The sequence below is a fragment of the Aythya marila genome (genome assembly GCF_965140915.1).
Source record: "Aythya marila genome assembly, chromosome: 6".
NCBI lineage: Eukaryota > Metazoa > Chordata > Aves > Anseriformes > Anatidae > Aythya > Aythya marila.
The window spans coordinates 11,456,763-11,471,633 of NC_139047.1; the positions used below are offsets into that span (position 1 = coordinate 11,456,763).

The 14,871-nt window shown below is 46.9% G+C and overlaps 1 protein-coding gene across 1 annotated transcript in view; it reads right to left on the minus strand.

The window, feature by feature from the left end:
• SLX9 (SLX9 ribosome biogenesis factor) overlaps window positions 1-11,312 on the minus strand; it is a 46,649-nt gene extending 35,337 nt beyond the window's left edge. The window contains exons 1-2 of the mRNA XM_082762838.1: window positions 11,185-11,312; window positions 9,155-9,263 (exon numbers count right to left, since the gene is read on the minus strand). Of these exons, the coding sequence (XP_082618964.1) occupies window positions 9,155-9,263; window positions 11,185-11,298 (223 nt within the window). The 5' untranslated portion in view covers window positions 11,299-11,312. The remainder of the gene's footprint in view (window positions 1-9,154; window positions 9,264-11,184) is intronic.
• Window positions 11,313-14,871: the final 3,559 nt, after the last annotated feature.

Consider the following 14,871-nt stretch of genomic DNA (forward strand, 5'->3'; position numbering starts at 1 on the left):
CCATCAGCACTGTAACGGAAGGATTACAGGTTATCTGCGAGTGAGGGCCCTTATCAACTGACTCTATAATAAAAATAATTAAAGACAAAAAAACACCAACCACCCCTCAGGCAAGCTACAGCTGTTACTATTCCATTAAAGGATAAGGATAACTTACATGCAATAATACTGTAAATCCCACTTAGTCTGAATTATAGACACCGACTCTTGAGAGATCTTCCATTAAACACACAATCTATATTTCAGATAAAACCCACATTAGCAGGGCAGAGATTTGTCTCTCAGTAAATCAGCAATCTGATTTAATATAGATGGCAATCTTAGTGTAGTTGCCCATTGAAAGAATACCTAAGTAAAATCAGCTTCTTCACGTGGACATTTTACAGTGGTATTATCAAAGAAAAGAAGAAACCAACTTACTCTTGCACCCCAATAGCATGTTAAGGCAAGCCAGAAGGGGCAACCAGGAAGAAAGAGACCTTTTACCAGTCTCCAGTCTCTATTCTAAATAGAGCATATATTAAATATTAAACTTCCAGGGTGCATATTTTAAAAAAATAATTTTGACAGCCTGACATCCGTTCTGGTGAGAAGGGAAAGGCTCTAACTTCCAGAGCTGTCATCCTGGCCCTCTCCACACGCACTTCTTCATCCCTCGTGGGATTCTCTTTTCTCAGTTCACTCGGTATTGAACTGTGTTTCCTGGGGCATGGGAGAAAGCTTCATTTCTGGGACTTGGGTGATATCTTTGCCACCAGTGCAGAACTATGCCTCCTCTCTTTTGAAGCATTTGTAATTGTATAACTCAATTATGCTAAAGCTGTACCATTAGAACATCAAAGACATGGGTTTTAGTTTATAATGCTCTTTTGTAACACTGCAGCTCCGGTATTCTCCTAAGCAAGGCCGACTTATTTTTGTGTAAGGATGTCTGAACATATTAAACTGATTTAGCAGGAGAAAACCATGATGGATTAGTATTCTTTTAAAGCTTTGAGAATCATAATCACACGGAGCAAGACACTGCATCACACACAGGCTGCTGTGCCCCATCTGGTCTTGGTGCTGCAGAGCCCTTCAGCAGCACTAGGGACTGCCACATTTGACCTAAAAGCACGTGCTTGAGCACTCAAGTCTTACAAAGGCCAGAGGACATGGCATCACAGCAGCACAGAAAAGTGCCCCAGAACGCTACTCTCACCACAGGAGTCCCAAACCCACTGTTCAGTGAGCCCTGCCCTCCTCACAGCCCAAGGAGCAGCAGGCAAAGGCTGCTTCCCCAGCAGCACAGCGCTCTGCCCTGTGAGGATGACTCCAGCAGCCAGTCTTGGCCTCTCTCACATCCAGGTGAGCGCATGCACTTCTCTCCGTCACTGGTGGTGAATGTCACACAGCAGACACAGACACAGGAATCAAACAAGAACATGAAATAAAAAGGATCTGACACATCTTGCAAACTCCCCGGATTCTTTCCAGGCTTTTCCTACTACTGACGGCCTCCACTCCCTTAAAGCAGACTGCAAACATTTTGGCAGCTCCAAGCACTCTGGAAAGCGTTACTGTTTGTGTAGTGCTGAGTACCATGACCACCAGCTAATTGTAGGTTTCTATTTTAAAACATTAATTTTAAGAATAAGGACTTAGCCACAGCTAGAGGGAGAGGAAAAAAAAAAAAAAAAGTTAATTACTTCCATAAATATTAACACAACTGATTTCTGTGATCTGGCAGAAGGCACTCACAACATGGAAACAGTCTGTCTCCAGAAGAGAAGGCAAAGCACTTGAAGCAGTGCAGATTTCAGGCACTCATTTAGCTCTTTTCATTTAATTGCAGTGACTCTAATTAAGTTGGTGTTTCACACAGCTATTCTCACAGCGGGCACCACAATGCACAGACAATTAATTGCTAAACTGATTTTAAGCAACGTGGATTTTTCTTTTTCTTTTTTTTTCTGGGTGGGGCAGCGTGTGTACGACGCCAGTGTCTTCAGCTTACAATAGTACTCTCACTCCAAATTCTCCCTGAAGCTAACCACCCACAACAGTTCACTGTTTTCCATTTTGAGCAGTCCCCACAGCAGTTTTGGATTTGGACAACTTGATTCTTGAAGTAAGGCATCGCTCATATTAATCCTTTAGACCTAAGCAGCAGAAGAGCCCTCTGGCATTGTGGTGATTTGTTGCAGTCTACAGGCTTCTGTTTGAGGGTTGTGCAGACTGAGATTATCTGACCTCACCAGAGAGGCTTTCCATACCATCAACCACTGTCAAGAGTTCCTCTCAAATGCTAATCAGCTCTATAAAGGCCTGTTCATTAGTCAGACACCAAAATTTCCCTTACAAGGTCATCTAGCTGTGTCAATGTGAGGGCAGCTCCTAAGGATGCAGCTGAAGACCAAAAGACTTTTAGCCAAAAAGCAATGAAGTAGGGAAGTATGGTAAATTGACACCTTGAGAAATTTACCCATGCGTGGTAAATTGCCACATGTTGCCTTACAAAGCCATCCTGGACACAGCCTCATTCTGCCATCCTGATCAGCAGACTGCTCCCAACTCTGCATACACCCTCTCCATTTTAATTCAAGACAAGACAGTCTCCTCACAGCTCTCATCCACAGTCAAAAGCAGCTCACCAGTACTCCTATGGCATGTAATGAAATTATTTTCAGCTACCATCAAGCCTATAAATATATTATTAAGTGGTATACTGGCTATACTGGGTTTAGCTACAGATATACATACATTTAGCCATAGATATACAGGCACTGTCATTCACAGCCGTTTCTAGATAACATGCCATTAGTCTTGGGGCTGGGGGAAGAGATACGGAGTATCATTTTTCCTGTTTAATCCCCATCTAGTACTTCCCCTTTTCGAAGAATTTTTGCTTTCTTGGATTTTTTTTTTATTGATGTTTCTAGCATTTTCATAGAAAACGTCAGAGAAAACACCAGCTTATGTTACACACATCAATGCTGTCAATTGCCAGATGCATGTCTGTACTCTTATCTGTTCTCGACCCTCTCCCTAGCTTCTGCAAAAGCTGCTAGCCTCTACATATTTCTTTTTCACTGTAGACTTCGGTCTTGAAAGACAATTCAATTTATCCCTCCTGAAAAAAAAAAGAAAAAAAAACAAACAACAACAAAAAAACAGATGCATATTCAAGAACACAAACTGAAGTCCTGGGACACATTCTTGACCTGTACTGGCTTCATGAAAAGCAGACAGTTTACACAAAACACGTGGATGGGAAGGAGAAAGGCGTGCAAAGGAGAGGGATGCAGCACACGCCTGTGCGGTGGGTGAGGCAGCACTCTGGGGCAGAGGGGAGGAAGTAGCGGGCTGTGCTTTGACCATTCCTGTCTGCTGTTTGGCTAAAGATACAGTAGACAGAAAAATATGAAGAAAAAATGAGGAACTGCCAAATCATTCTCTCTCAGAGTCGAAATACTCTAGGTGGGGTCTCGCTTTAAACCCACAACAAAGCCACATTTTATTAGTATAGTTTCTGCACAAGTTCTGGCAGTACAGCTTCAAATGATGGTGGAGCTTTATTCAAACTCCACAAGTTCCTTTAACTGGACCCAGATATACTCCGGATACCCAGTTTTGATATGCAGTCCCCAACCATGAAAACAACAAATCCCAACTCAAATGCTACTCAAATAGCAGCTTCTCATAGGGCAGTGTCCACATGACAAGTAGAGATTTTCAAAGATACTAAAAATCATTTCAGTGCAACACAACCAAAAGCATCATCAACAAGCTACCTCTGATACCAGCGTAAGGGAGAGCATTTCAACACCCCCAGATAACACAGACTAAAACCTGGGCAGTTAATAACAGAGACAGATGGAGCAGGAACATCCTGTCATTTTGCACTATCACAGCACATCACATTTTAGACACACACTGGAGATGCTACACGAACTTCTCATGGGCCACTTGCTGTCATCCTCAATTTGCAGAGCAAACCACTTTCACCTCTTCTCACCTGCAAAGTGCTACAGTGGGGAACAAATTAGGGAGCTCCCCACAAAACAAACAGAAGACAGACACAACAACAGTTACTGGTATAGAATTAAAAGCTGAAGAAAGCTGACAGCAGCAGAATCATGAGATCATAGACTATCTGAATTGGAAAGGGCCCACCAGGATCACTGAGTCCAATTCCTGGGTCCCCAAAGGAACATCCATAAATAAATAAATAAACCCAGCAGCTTTCTGCGCCAAACACCCAAAGCCTGCATTAAGAAGCAGCAGCAAAGGCTTAAAACTGATGTCCACAAAGGATGCGATCATCAAAACAGCACAGGATTAAGATGCTTTTAGTAGTTCAATTTCTAAACACTCCAACATGCCAGGAAAGAAACAACCTGGCAACCCAGCTGCAAAAGGCCAGCACTGTACAATACACAAGGAAGGCAGAGCTGCTTCCAGGAGACTACGTGACATGGCAGGCAGCACACTGTACAGGAGATGAATCACAGAATTTCTAGGTTGGAAGAGACCTCAAGATCATCGAGTCCAACCTCTGACCTAACGCTAGCAGTCCCCACTAAACCATATCCCTAAGCTCTACATCTAAACGTCTTTTGAAGACCTCCAGGGATGGTGACTCAACCACTTCCCTGGGCAGCCTGTTCCAATGCCTCACAACCCTTTCAGTGAAGAAGTTCTTCCTAACATCTAACCTAAAACTCCCCTGGCTCAACTTAAGCCCATTCCCCCTTGTCCTGTCACCAGGCACGTGGGAGAACAGACCAACCCCCACCTCACTACAGCCTCCTTTAAGGTATCTGTAGAGTGCAATAAGGTCGCCCCTGAGCCTCCTCTTCTCCAGGCTGAACAAGCCCAGCTCCCTCAGCCGCTCCTCGTAGGACTTGTTCTCCAGGCCCCTCACCAGCTTCGTCGCCCTTCTCTGCACCCGCTCAAGCACCTCCATGTCCTTCTTGTAGCGAGGGGCCCAAAACTGAACACAGTACTCGAGGTGCGGCCTCATGAAGAAGCCCAAAAGGTCTGCACTGGCAATTCTGCCAACATCTCTGGCCTGTTCTGACATCATTATCACATCTTCAAAAATCTGCCTAAAGAAGGCAGCTGTGCTAGCCTTAGACACAGCAGGAAGGGCAAACTCACACCATGCTCTGCGGGGTAACACAGCAAACACCTTACCAACAGAAAAGCCCTGCTCCTACTAACAGCACAACTCTGATTCATGCAGGAACATTTCATGCAGAAACATGATCAGAGGTGAGGACAGAAGAGAAAGAACTGCAACATTTGAAGGCCACAAACAACCAGCCAACCCAACACTTCTCTGCTTCTCGCTTGAGGCTACAAAAGAAGAACAGAATTGGACAAGTAGCTGCAGAGCCCATGCAGAAGGAAGCAGTTATCTGATATACACAGCAAATCTGGAACGCCAGAGCAGAAGTTGAGGTGCAAACAGAGGGGGATAGTCAGAAACTTTGCAGAGGCAGGCTTGCTAAGAAAAGGAATTCACAGATTATCCATGAAAGGGGAAAAGTAAGGCTATGACCCAGTCTGAAGATTCGAGCAACTCCAAGACATCCAGGTCTTGCTTGGCCCAATTTATTCTCTCTTATTGTCACATTTCTTTGGTGAGAAAGGGACTTCTTTCTTTGTCAGGCGCTCAGTCATCTCACTCCTCTGATCCACTGATGCAGAAACCTATACTGCAAAAGTGCACTGATCACCAGAGGATGAAAACTCTCAAGATACGAAGCGTATGGCATAGATACTAGGCAACAAACATGCCTGAAATGCACCTAGAGCTTTGCATCATGTTGTGCAGATCCTGGCTTCAACAACAGCACAACCTTTGTTCAGACTAATGTCAGTCTGTGTCCCCCACCTTAGTAGGGGAGCGGAGGGGCAGGCGCTGAGCTCTGCTCTCTGGGGACAGCGACAGGACCCGAGGGAACGGCATGGAGCTGGGACAGGGGAGGGTCAGGCTGGGGGCTAGGGAAAGGGTCTGCACCCAGAGGGTGGTTGGATGCTGGAACAGGCTCCCCAGGGTAGTGGTCAAGGCACTGACCTGCCAGAGTTAAAACACTCTCAGACAGATTGTCTGATTTTTGTGTGGTCCTGTGTGGAGCCAGGAGTTGGAATCAGTGATCCTTGTGGGTCCCTTCCCACTCGGGATATCCTATGGTTCTGAGATTCTACCATTAAGAAGCAACTCCCACTTCACATGACAGGCCATTATTTCTGACTTAGTTGGAAACATCAAATTCCCACGCCACAGAGGCTTACCCAGATGAGATTTATTCACTCATACTACTAACAAAGGTCCTTGCATGGATTAGATTATGGCAAAGCATTTAATTTACATTACGTCAGTGGCTAAGTAAACTACACTGATAGGAAGCAATCATTTAGCAAGCAAGTAACTCATGGACTTAACTCCCAGTGTTCACAGTAATGTTGCTGGCTTTTGTCACCGACAAGCATGTGGAATCCAGTGTTAAGATGAGCCAATGAATAAAGACAAGGAGCAGACCAGGAAAAAGCAGTTGCAGTAGGTCTGCTTCACATCAGGGCATGGCTTAGAGCTCCCTCTATTAAAATACTTTCTGCTTTAGACCACTGGCTTTTTACCATCACAGATGCAAGAGTCACCTCAAATGAATGCCACTTTGGTGACGTTTTTTTATTACAAATCCACCTTCTCCTTCTCATGCTGCAGGAATTACTGATTTCCAAACAAACTAAACCAACACCTTTCAGCAAACACAACAGGCATTCTGAATCAGCCTTGTGTCTAAGGAAAGCAATGTGATCATTGCCACAACAATAACAGACATTACCAGAGAACATCTTAGTGTCCCACAGTACAAGGCCAGATTGTAACAAAACACAGATACCAGCAATGTTGAGTAGTGTTAAGCTTCCAGAGGCACACACACACACGCAAGGAGGACAAATATATGAGACTTCTCAACTGCCACATTAGCATCTTTGGCAAAGAAAAAAAAAATCTTCAGCTCTGAAAAGCACAGAAGATAAAGAGAGTACCTACAGTCTGCCAACTTGACCTTCTCAGAGCTTGAAAAGTGAGTGGGAGAGAAATACTTCTTTGTCTTGCTATTAAATCTTAAAATAACAGTGCGTGGGAGAATCCTACCCTCCTGCCCTGCACAGCAAGCTAAGAGGAAGATAGGAGGAAGATGGGAGAAGCTCAAGTTGAATTTTCTGCTGAACAGGCTCAGAGCTGACCAGAGATCCCAGGAGACACAACACATCTGCCTAGAATCCCTTTTCTAAGCCTAGGATGTCTGTCACTGTATGAGCAGCCACATCACAGATCACTGCATTAACACAAAAAAAAAATCTATTGATTTCCATAATGAAAAAGCCTCCACATGCCTCCAGAGTAATACAAGAAAAAAAGTGCACAGCAGCTGGGAAAGGTTTGAAAAAAAATAAATCACTTTTTGCCTCATTGAATCACAGCTTTGAGTGTTCAGGCAAACAGCTATTTTTAGCTGGTTGTTCAGAAAGCATGATGGAGCACAAAGGATTGGGTCAGCATCGCTATCTGCAGGAAGGCAGCGTGCAGCCTCAGGAGAGGGTTAAACATTGCCAGGCATTGCACATCTGCATCATCAGCACTGCACAGGGACCAGCAGCGCAGGTCTATTTATAAACCAGACAAGTGCAGCTGTAGCCGGCAATGAAAGACTGGGATTGCAGGCTGTCAGCCTTCAACAACATGCTGTCTAATTTAATTAAAAAGATGGCCATGTTTGCAGGCACGTGTCCTTCTCTCAAGAGACTTATGAACAATAAGCTCACAGTTTTGAAAGCAATACACTTCATAAAGGTTTCTGTGCAGAGAGCAAGCATCTTGAGCAAACATCCTCACACAATCTTCCCATTCCCTCATTCTGTGACCAAAACGTGACTGACAGGCTATGGCTGCCACAGCCCTCGGGTAATTGCTGAGTTTGTTTAGAGCACCGACTACGTGGTACATGCAAACAAACTGCAGTAGGATTAATCTGCATGGAAACAGAAAATTGATTTAGTTTGTAAATGAGGTATTTGGGAGTCACATACATTTTGAAGATTTCTGCACCAGGTCAGATCGTCCGTGCTATCAGTTTTCATTTAGGGATGGAAAAAGTTTCAGATACACAAAGCTCTGCCTGCCACTAAGCAGCTAGAGGGAGCATTTTCTCACTGTGGAACAGGAAACAGAAGCCTCTGTCATCTCCTCCTTGTTACCTCTCTCACTCAAGACACTCCCTGCTGGACTCTCCTGCCCAGGAATCCTTGAGCAGGGGACCTAGCAACAACACAGGACAGGAGAAGAGAACTGGCCGCTCTGTTGCCATGGTTAAAGCACTGCCGAGGAACAACAACCAAGATTAACCTGCTCAGGACAAAGGAAGCCCCTGAGATTTGCTCACAAAACACGGGGGCCTGAATTGCACCTGCTGGGGAGGCAAAATTGTCTGCAAAGGAAGCCTGGAGATCAGATGACAGCCTGGGCTCTGCTGCCCCCTCAGACCCTGGGGGCCAAGAGCCTTTGGTTGTGTGAGGACAGCCCACATGTGGGGGCTCCAGCTGCACAGTCCACCCCAGCAGCAGTCACTTAGGCTGAAACTAGCTCCCCACTCAGGGAACATTAAGGACAGATGGTGCATGTGCCTTTCTGCCTCCTCCAGCCCCAAGCTGAAGCCACTTTTAAAAGTCCCTGCAGGAACACAGGAAGCTGGGCCAATATTCATCAAGCTACTGCCAGGCCAAATGCTGCAAATGCAGTCCCAGGTGAGCCAAATGGGTGTTTGCTCACAACCTAAACATGGTATTCAAAATACAGCACCTCAGCTCCATGTGTATTTTTGTTCTGTATTAATGTTTTCCACTCTGATGGCCACCAAACAGAAGTACAAAGGCAGGACCAAAAACTGATGGCTTTCTGAGCCATCCCTGGTTAATCTGCTCAGGCACCAGGTGGCCCAAGCCAAGCACACAGCATGGAGGGTACCCCAATACCACAGACTTAATCCTGGCCAAGTGACCACAGTACCAGTCAACCCACCCAGCTGGACATGCACAGCCTCATTCTTTGGCTAATCCAGCCCCGTGGGCACCTGCAGACCAACATGCTGCTTCTCACCTGTTCTAGATGAGATGATGCTTCTGGAGTCCAAGTCAAGTTTCTTCACCAGTGTATTGGGGTCAATATTCAGCCCAGAAAAGATGTCAGATGAAGAGAAGTCCCAGTCCTTATACAAAAGAAATATTAAACAGGAGTCAGTACCAACACCACCAAACAAGATTCATTAACAAAATAAATTAATTAAACCCAGTACCATGGCATATACTCCAGCACTAATGTGCAGGTGTCTCTCCTGAGCATATACAGGTAGCTGAGTTATTCTGCTGGCCTGGTACCCCAGGGCTCTGCCACCCAGGAGGAAGTCTCACAAAGTCAAGCATGCCCATTTTCATGTTTTGGAACCCAGAGTCATTGGGTTCCTAACAGATTTCTATCTCAATCCTATCTCACCTCACTCATTTGAATGCAGGTGTTACTCCTAGGAGAATTACGAACTGCACCTCTAGGAAAAGCCAGATTTATAACATGTATGTAAATAGAGAATGATACAAATAGGATTTGCCCAGTTGTTGCCTATGTCTGTGGACATTACGCAGGTTCAGTGACGAACTATTAGCAACTTACCAGACCTTCAGCATCAAGTTCCTTTAAGCATGCAGTACTTCCATAAGTCCTAAGCTTTGCATTAGCCTCTCTGGTTTGCTTAGAAGAACTTACTATTTTAACCAGGAGTATCTCTCAGTACAGGCACACAATTTTATGGAGGTATAAAAACACAGATATGGTGCAACCTATTCCTCCTTCCCCAAAGAAAAGCTGTAGGCGCATAAAAATCATTTACTGCTGTTCCTACATTCTTACTGCAAGCGAGGAAGGTATCCAGCTTTAACCTGAACAGCATATTAATAATACAGCTGCTGAAACTTGACAAAAGTCTCCTAAATAGTTATGCATAAAATGACAGCTCATCTCCACCTGCCACAGCCAGAAATCAACAGAGACGCTGTAAAACAAGCCAGGCGGTCTCTTACTCCTCCAGTCCTGACACTCACTGGTAACAATGCCCGCCACTGCACCCACGTTACCTGCTCCAAGGCAGTGTGGGCACACAGGTACTCCCACCCGCGAGCAGCAGCATAAATCCCAGCAGATGTTTGTCACTGCCACCTCCCTCGGCAGCCTCTCCTTTCCACACAGCCTGGTGCTGCAGGTGCACAGACATTACATGCTAACTAAGAACATTTTGGAGCGGCTGTAACAGCCACCAGAGCAGCACACTGGGACCCTCATGGCACATATGCCAGCATCTCTCATCTCATCTCCCTGCCTGTTTTGGTAAGCCACTACCCACGTCAGCTCACCCAAGGTAGTGATGACACGGCCAGGCACCCAGCAAAGGACAGTGCTACAACAGCTTTGAAGACATCACACAGCCTTTCTAAGAACAAAATGGAGACCCACGTTTTGGAAATTTTACTCAATTTCTGCTGTTCTGACATCCTGCCAGTGGGCAGTAGGCCTGTATAGCAGCACTTCACCACGTCAAGGAGTGCTTCCTTTGACATCTCTGCTAAGCCACACCTGGAGCTGCAGGATAATGCCTCCCAGAGCCCGTCCCTCACATGAAGAAACAGGGGAGATATGCCAACCCCAGCGAGACCCCACACCACTGCAGGGACAACCCAAAGGTAGCGTGGCAACAGCCACTAAAGGAGATTTCACAGCTCCCCAGTAACTTCAGAAATCTGCACAGAGACGAAGCAGAGCCACCAACGGGTACCAAACGCCAATCCTTTGCGCCCACAGCTCAGATATGAGGAATCACCTCCACGACAGCAGCACCACTTAGCTACACCTGGAGAAGCCTTCAAAACCCAGACCCATGACCACCACCAGCAGCAACCCATCTCTTTACTCTGGTTTCTCCCAGAGACCAGCACGGCCACCCCCTAGGAGGCGATACACCCCCTTCTCCCATGGTTTATTGAGCTGGCCGCATGCGCACAGTGCTCGGCATGGCGTGCAGCTGCTGCTGCTGCTGCCGCCCCCGTTCCCCTCCCCTCCGCCCCGCTCCGTGCCCCCGCTACCTTCCCGGCGGGCGCGCTCCAGCCGCCGGGGCCGGAGCCGGGGCCGGGGCCCGCCGGGTCTGGCAGGCGGGGCGCGGGGCGGTGCAGGCGCTGGCGCCGGGCTTTGCCCACCATGGCCGAGCGTGTGCGGGCCGGAAGGGGGCGGTGGCAGGAAGGGGGCGTTACGCGAAATGGCCTCTCCTGCCCCCAAAATCCTCAGGGGCTGTGGTACCCCCTTCGTGTCTGGCAGCTCAGGATGGGTGGGCACGTGCTCTGCTTCTGCGGGGCATCAGGTTTTGTTTGTTTGTTTCTGTTTTTTTTTTTTTTCTTTCTTTCTTTTTTCTTTTTTTTTTTTTTTTTTTAAAAAAAAAAAGCGTGGCTTTTTCGAAATCGCAGAAAACACCATGACAAATACTGTGCTCACCAGTGGTGGGTTTCTCAACGGGAAACCTCTCCCACTGGCAACGGAGAGGTTCCCGTTTCCTTCTGCTAGATTCTTGCTCAGCCCTGGCACACAGGACTTGCTGAGAGGCAGCTTGGAGCACAATAGCAGTCAGTACTTATCACCTACACTTTCCAAAGCAGTGTCTACAAGGGGTCTCTGCAGGGGAATGAGGAGGAGAGTGTGAGCCAGGGAAAGCCAAGATCAACATCAATGCATCCGTCTCCCACCACAGTGGCAGGCAAGGGTTGATGCCATGCCACGAGGTCTGATGAGTCTGTGGTGGTGGGTACATGAGGTCTGTGTGGGTAGCAAGTGATGCACCAAGCCAGTGGGATGCAGCAGGGAGGAGCTGACGACCTCCTCATGGGGACAAAGGAAGTGGGCACAGCAGGAGGAAGTTCCCAGCAAGGTGATGCTGCTTGGGGTAATGGCAAGTCCAGTGTAGGCACATGCTCACAGCCAAGGATTTCCCCAAATAAACGTGCCAGGGAAGAACTAACATTCATCAGGAGCAGAGAATAACAACAGGAAGAGTTTGGTTGCCCTGCCATACATAGGCTGGGGAGCACTGTTTAGAAGCACATCAACAGCACTGACACCTCTGATCACCAGAACCAGCAACTTGTGGCAAGAGCTGACCAGAGACCACCTGCCAGCTAACTCTTGGTCAAGCCCCCAGCACAGCCTGGTCACAACTGCTTGAGAGACATCCTGTGAGGAAGGGGGAGAAGTAGTTATCCATGATAGTTCCAAATAGAAGTACTAAAAATAAAGGCAGTTGTTGAAATAAAATAACAAGAAATGGTTAAAACCTTGAAACAGTCAGTCTGGAGAGCATTCAATGACCCTGTGGTGACACACTGTGATCAAACATACAGGCCTCTAAGGGATGCCTACCTGCAGCAGGATTAAACAGCAGCAGCAAGGAAAAATAAAATGTAGAAATAAAAAGACAGCCTTTAAAAGTGGAAGTTATGCCCAAATCAGGAAATGTGAGAGATTAAAACTTCAAGCAATGAAAACTGCAGTGGTAGAGCTGCCTTCTCCAGCCCTGGCCCAATCTTGCTTGTGTCTCTTTTCCTCATCAGCATAAGATCATAGAATAGATCACAGAATATCCCGAGTTGAAAGGAATCCACAAAGATCATCGAGTCCAACTCATGGCACAACAAAGGTCCACCCAAAAATTCAGACCATATGACTAAGAGCACAGTACAAAAATACCTCTTAAACTCCAACAGGCTTGGTGCCATGACTGTGTCCCTGGGGTGCCTATTCCAGTGCGTGACAACCCCCTCAGTGAAGAACCTCTTCCTGATACCCAGCCTGAACCTCCCCTGTCACAGCTTGACACTGTTCCCTCAGGTCCTATCACTGGTCACTAAAGAGAACAGATCGGCGCCAGCCCCTCCACTCCCCCTCATGAGGAAGCTCTAGGCCATGATGAGGTCTCCCCTCAGCCTCCTCTTTTCCAGCCTCCTCTTTTCCTCTTTTCTGGGCATGTGGTGCCCAGAACTGCCTTGAGCACTTGAGGTGAGACCGCACAGTGCAAAGCAGAACAGGATAATCACTTCCCTTGTCCAACTAGCAATGCCGTGCTTGATGCTCCCCAGGATATGGCCCTCCTGGCTGCCAGGGTACACTGCTGGCTCATATTCAACTTGCTGTCAACCACAACCCCCAGATCCCTCTCTGTGGGGCTGCTCTCCAGCATCTCATCGCCCAGTCTGTACATATAGCCAGGGTTGCCCCATCCCAGGTGCAGGACCCGGCACTTGCTCTTGTTAAACTTCATGCAGTTGGTGATTGTCCAGCACTCCAATCTGTCCAGAGCTACCTGCAAGGCCTTTCCACCCTCAACAGAGTAAACAACTCCTCCAAGTTTAGTGTCATCAGCAAATTTGCTCAAAACACCTAGTCCTACATCCAAATCATTTATGAAAACATTGAAAAGAACTGCCCCTAAAATGGAGCCCTGGGGGACTCCACTGGTGACCATCTGCCAGCCTGATGTAACCCTGTTTACAATAACCATTTGAGCCCTATCCATCAGCCAATTGTTCACCTATCAGTATGATGTTTTTATCTATCTTTGTGCTGGATATTTTGTCCAGTAAGATCTTATGAGAAACTGTATCAAAAGCTTTACTGAAAACCAAAAAGATTACATCAACTGGCTTCCCTTGGTCAACTAGATGGGTGATCTTATCATAAAAGGAAATTAAGTTTGTTAAACAAGACCTACCCCTCGTGAACCCATGTTGGCTGTAACCTCTGACTGCATTGTCCCCCAGCTGCATTTCAATAACTCATTAACTATGAGATTAACTATGGGTTGTCTAATGCACACAATAAATAGCCTGGACTAACAAGCTACCAGCACTGATGTGCCCGGGGAGGGGGAGGTTAAGGTTCCTTGGGAAGCGGTGTGGACAATGCTTTGCTGTGGATATCAACCCAGGCCAGGCTGCAAGACAACATGAGGAGCAGCCCAGCAGGATGGAGGAAACATCTGCAAGCTCCAGCTCTGTGCTACAGGGACCCATCATGTGCCCACGCCTGGAGCTCCCTGCTGCCCTGGCAATCCTATACCCTTCACTTGACCCTTTATCAGCAGGGCAAAAAGGGCTGACAAAGCCAATGAAGGAATGGAAGAGAAAACAGCAGCTCAGTAAGGAGTTACACAGGATGCAAGGTCAAAGTAAGAATTACAACAGTTCCTCTCGCTTGCCCACACTTCCTCTTCCAGGTCCACAGCACAATCAGAAGCTCTGCCAGCTTCCCCAGCTCCATCCATGCCATCCCACTGCACCAGCGAGGCTACAGCCACGCTGATGCTCCTGAATGTGGGGCATTGCAGCTATCCCTGGTGCCTGGCCATGAGGAGACCAGCCCAGAGCCTTGCAGTTATCTTCCTTAATAAAAACGTAACATGTAGAACATTTGTCAGGGCTCTGAAATTTGCTGCTGGCATTGTGATTCCGTACACTTGCTGCAGGAGCTTCAGGGCAAGTAAGCCAAGCTCCATAACTGTAGGGCATGCATAGATGCCCAAAAATGCATCAGAGTCACTAAACATGACTTTGCTGGAACTGAGATGGCAGCGTGCTGCAGTATACTGCCACTATTCGTAATGAGCACACCTTGAGCACACTTTATACCAGCTTTTGAAACCAGTCCTCACTAAAGCTGTGAAAGGCCAACAGATGCAACCCCTACATCTAAAACCTAGAAAGCAGATAACAAAAGTCCCACAATAATTG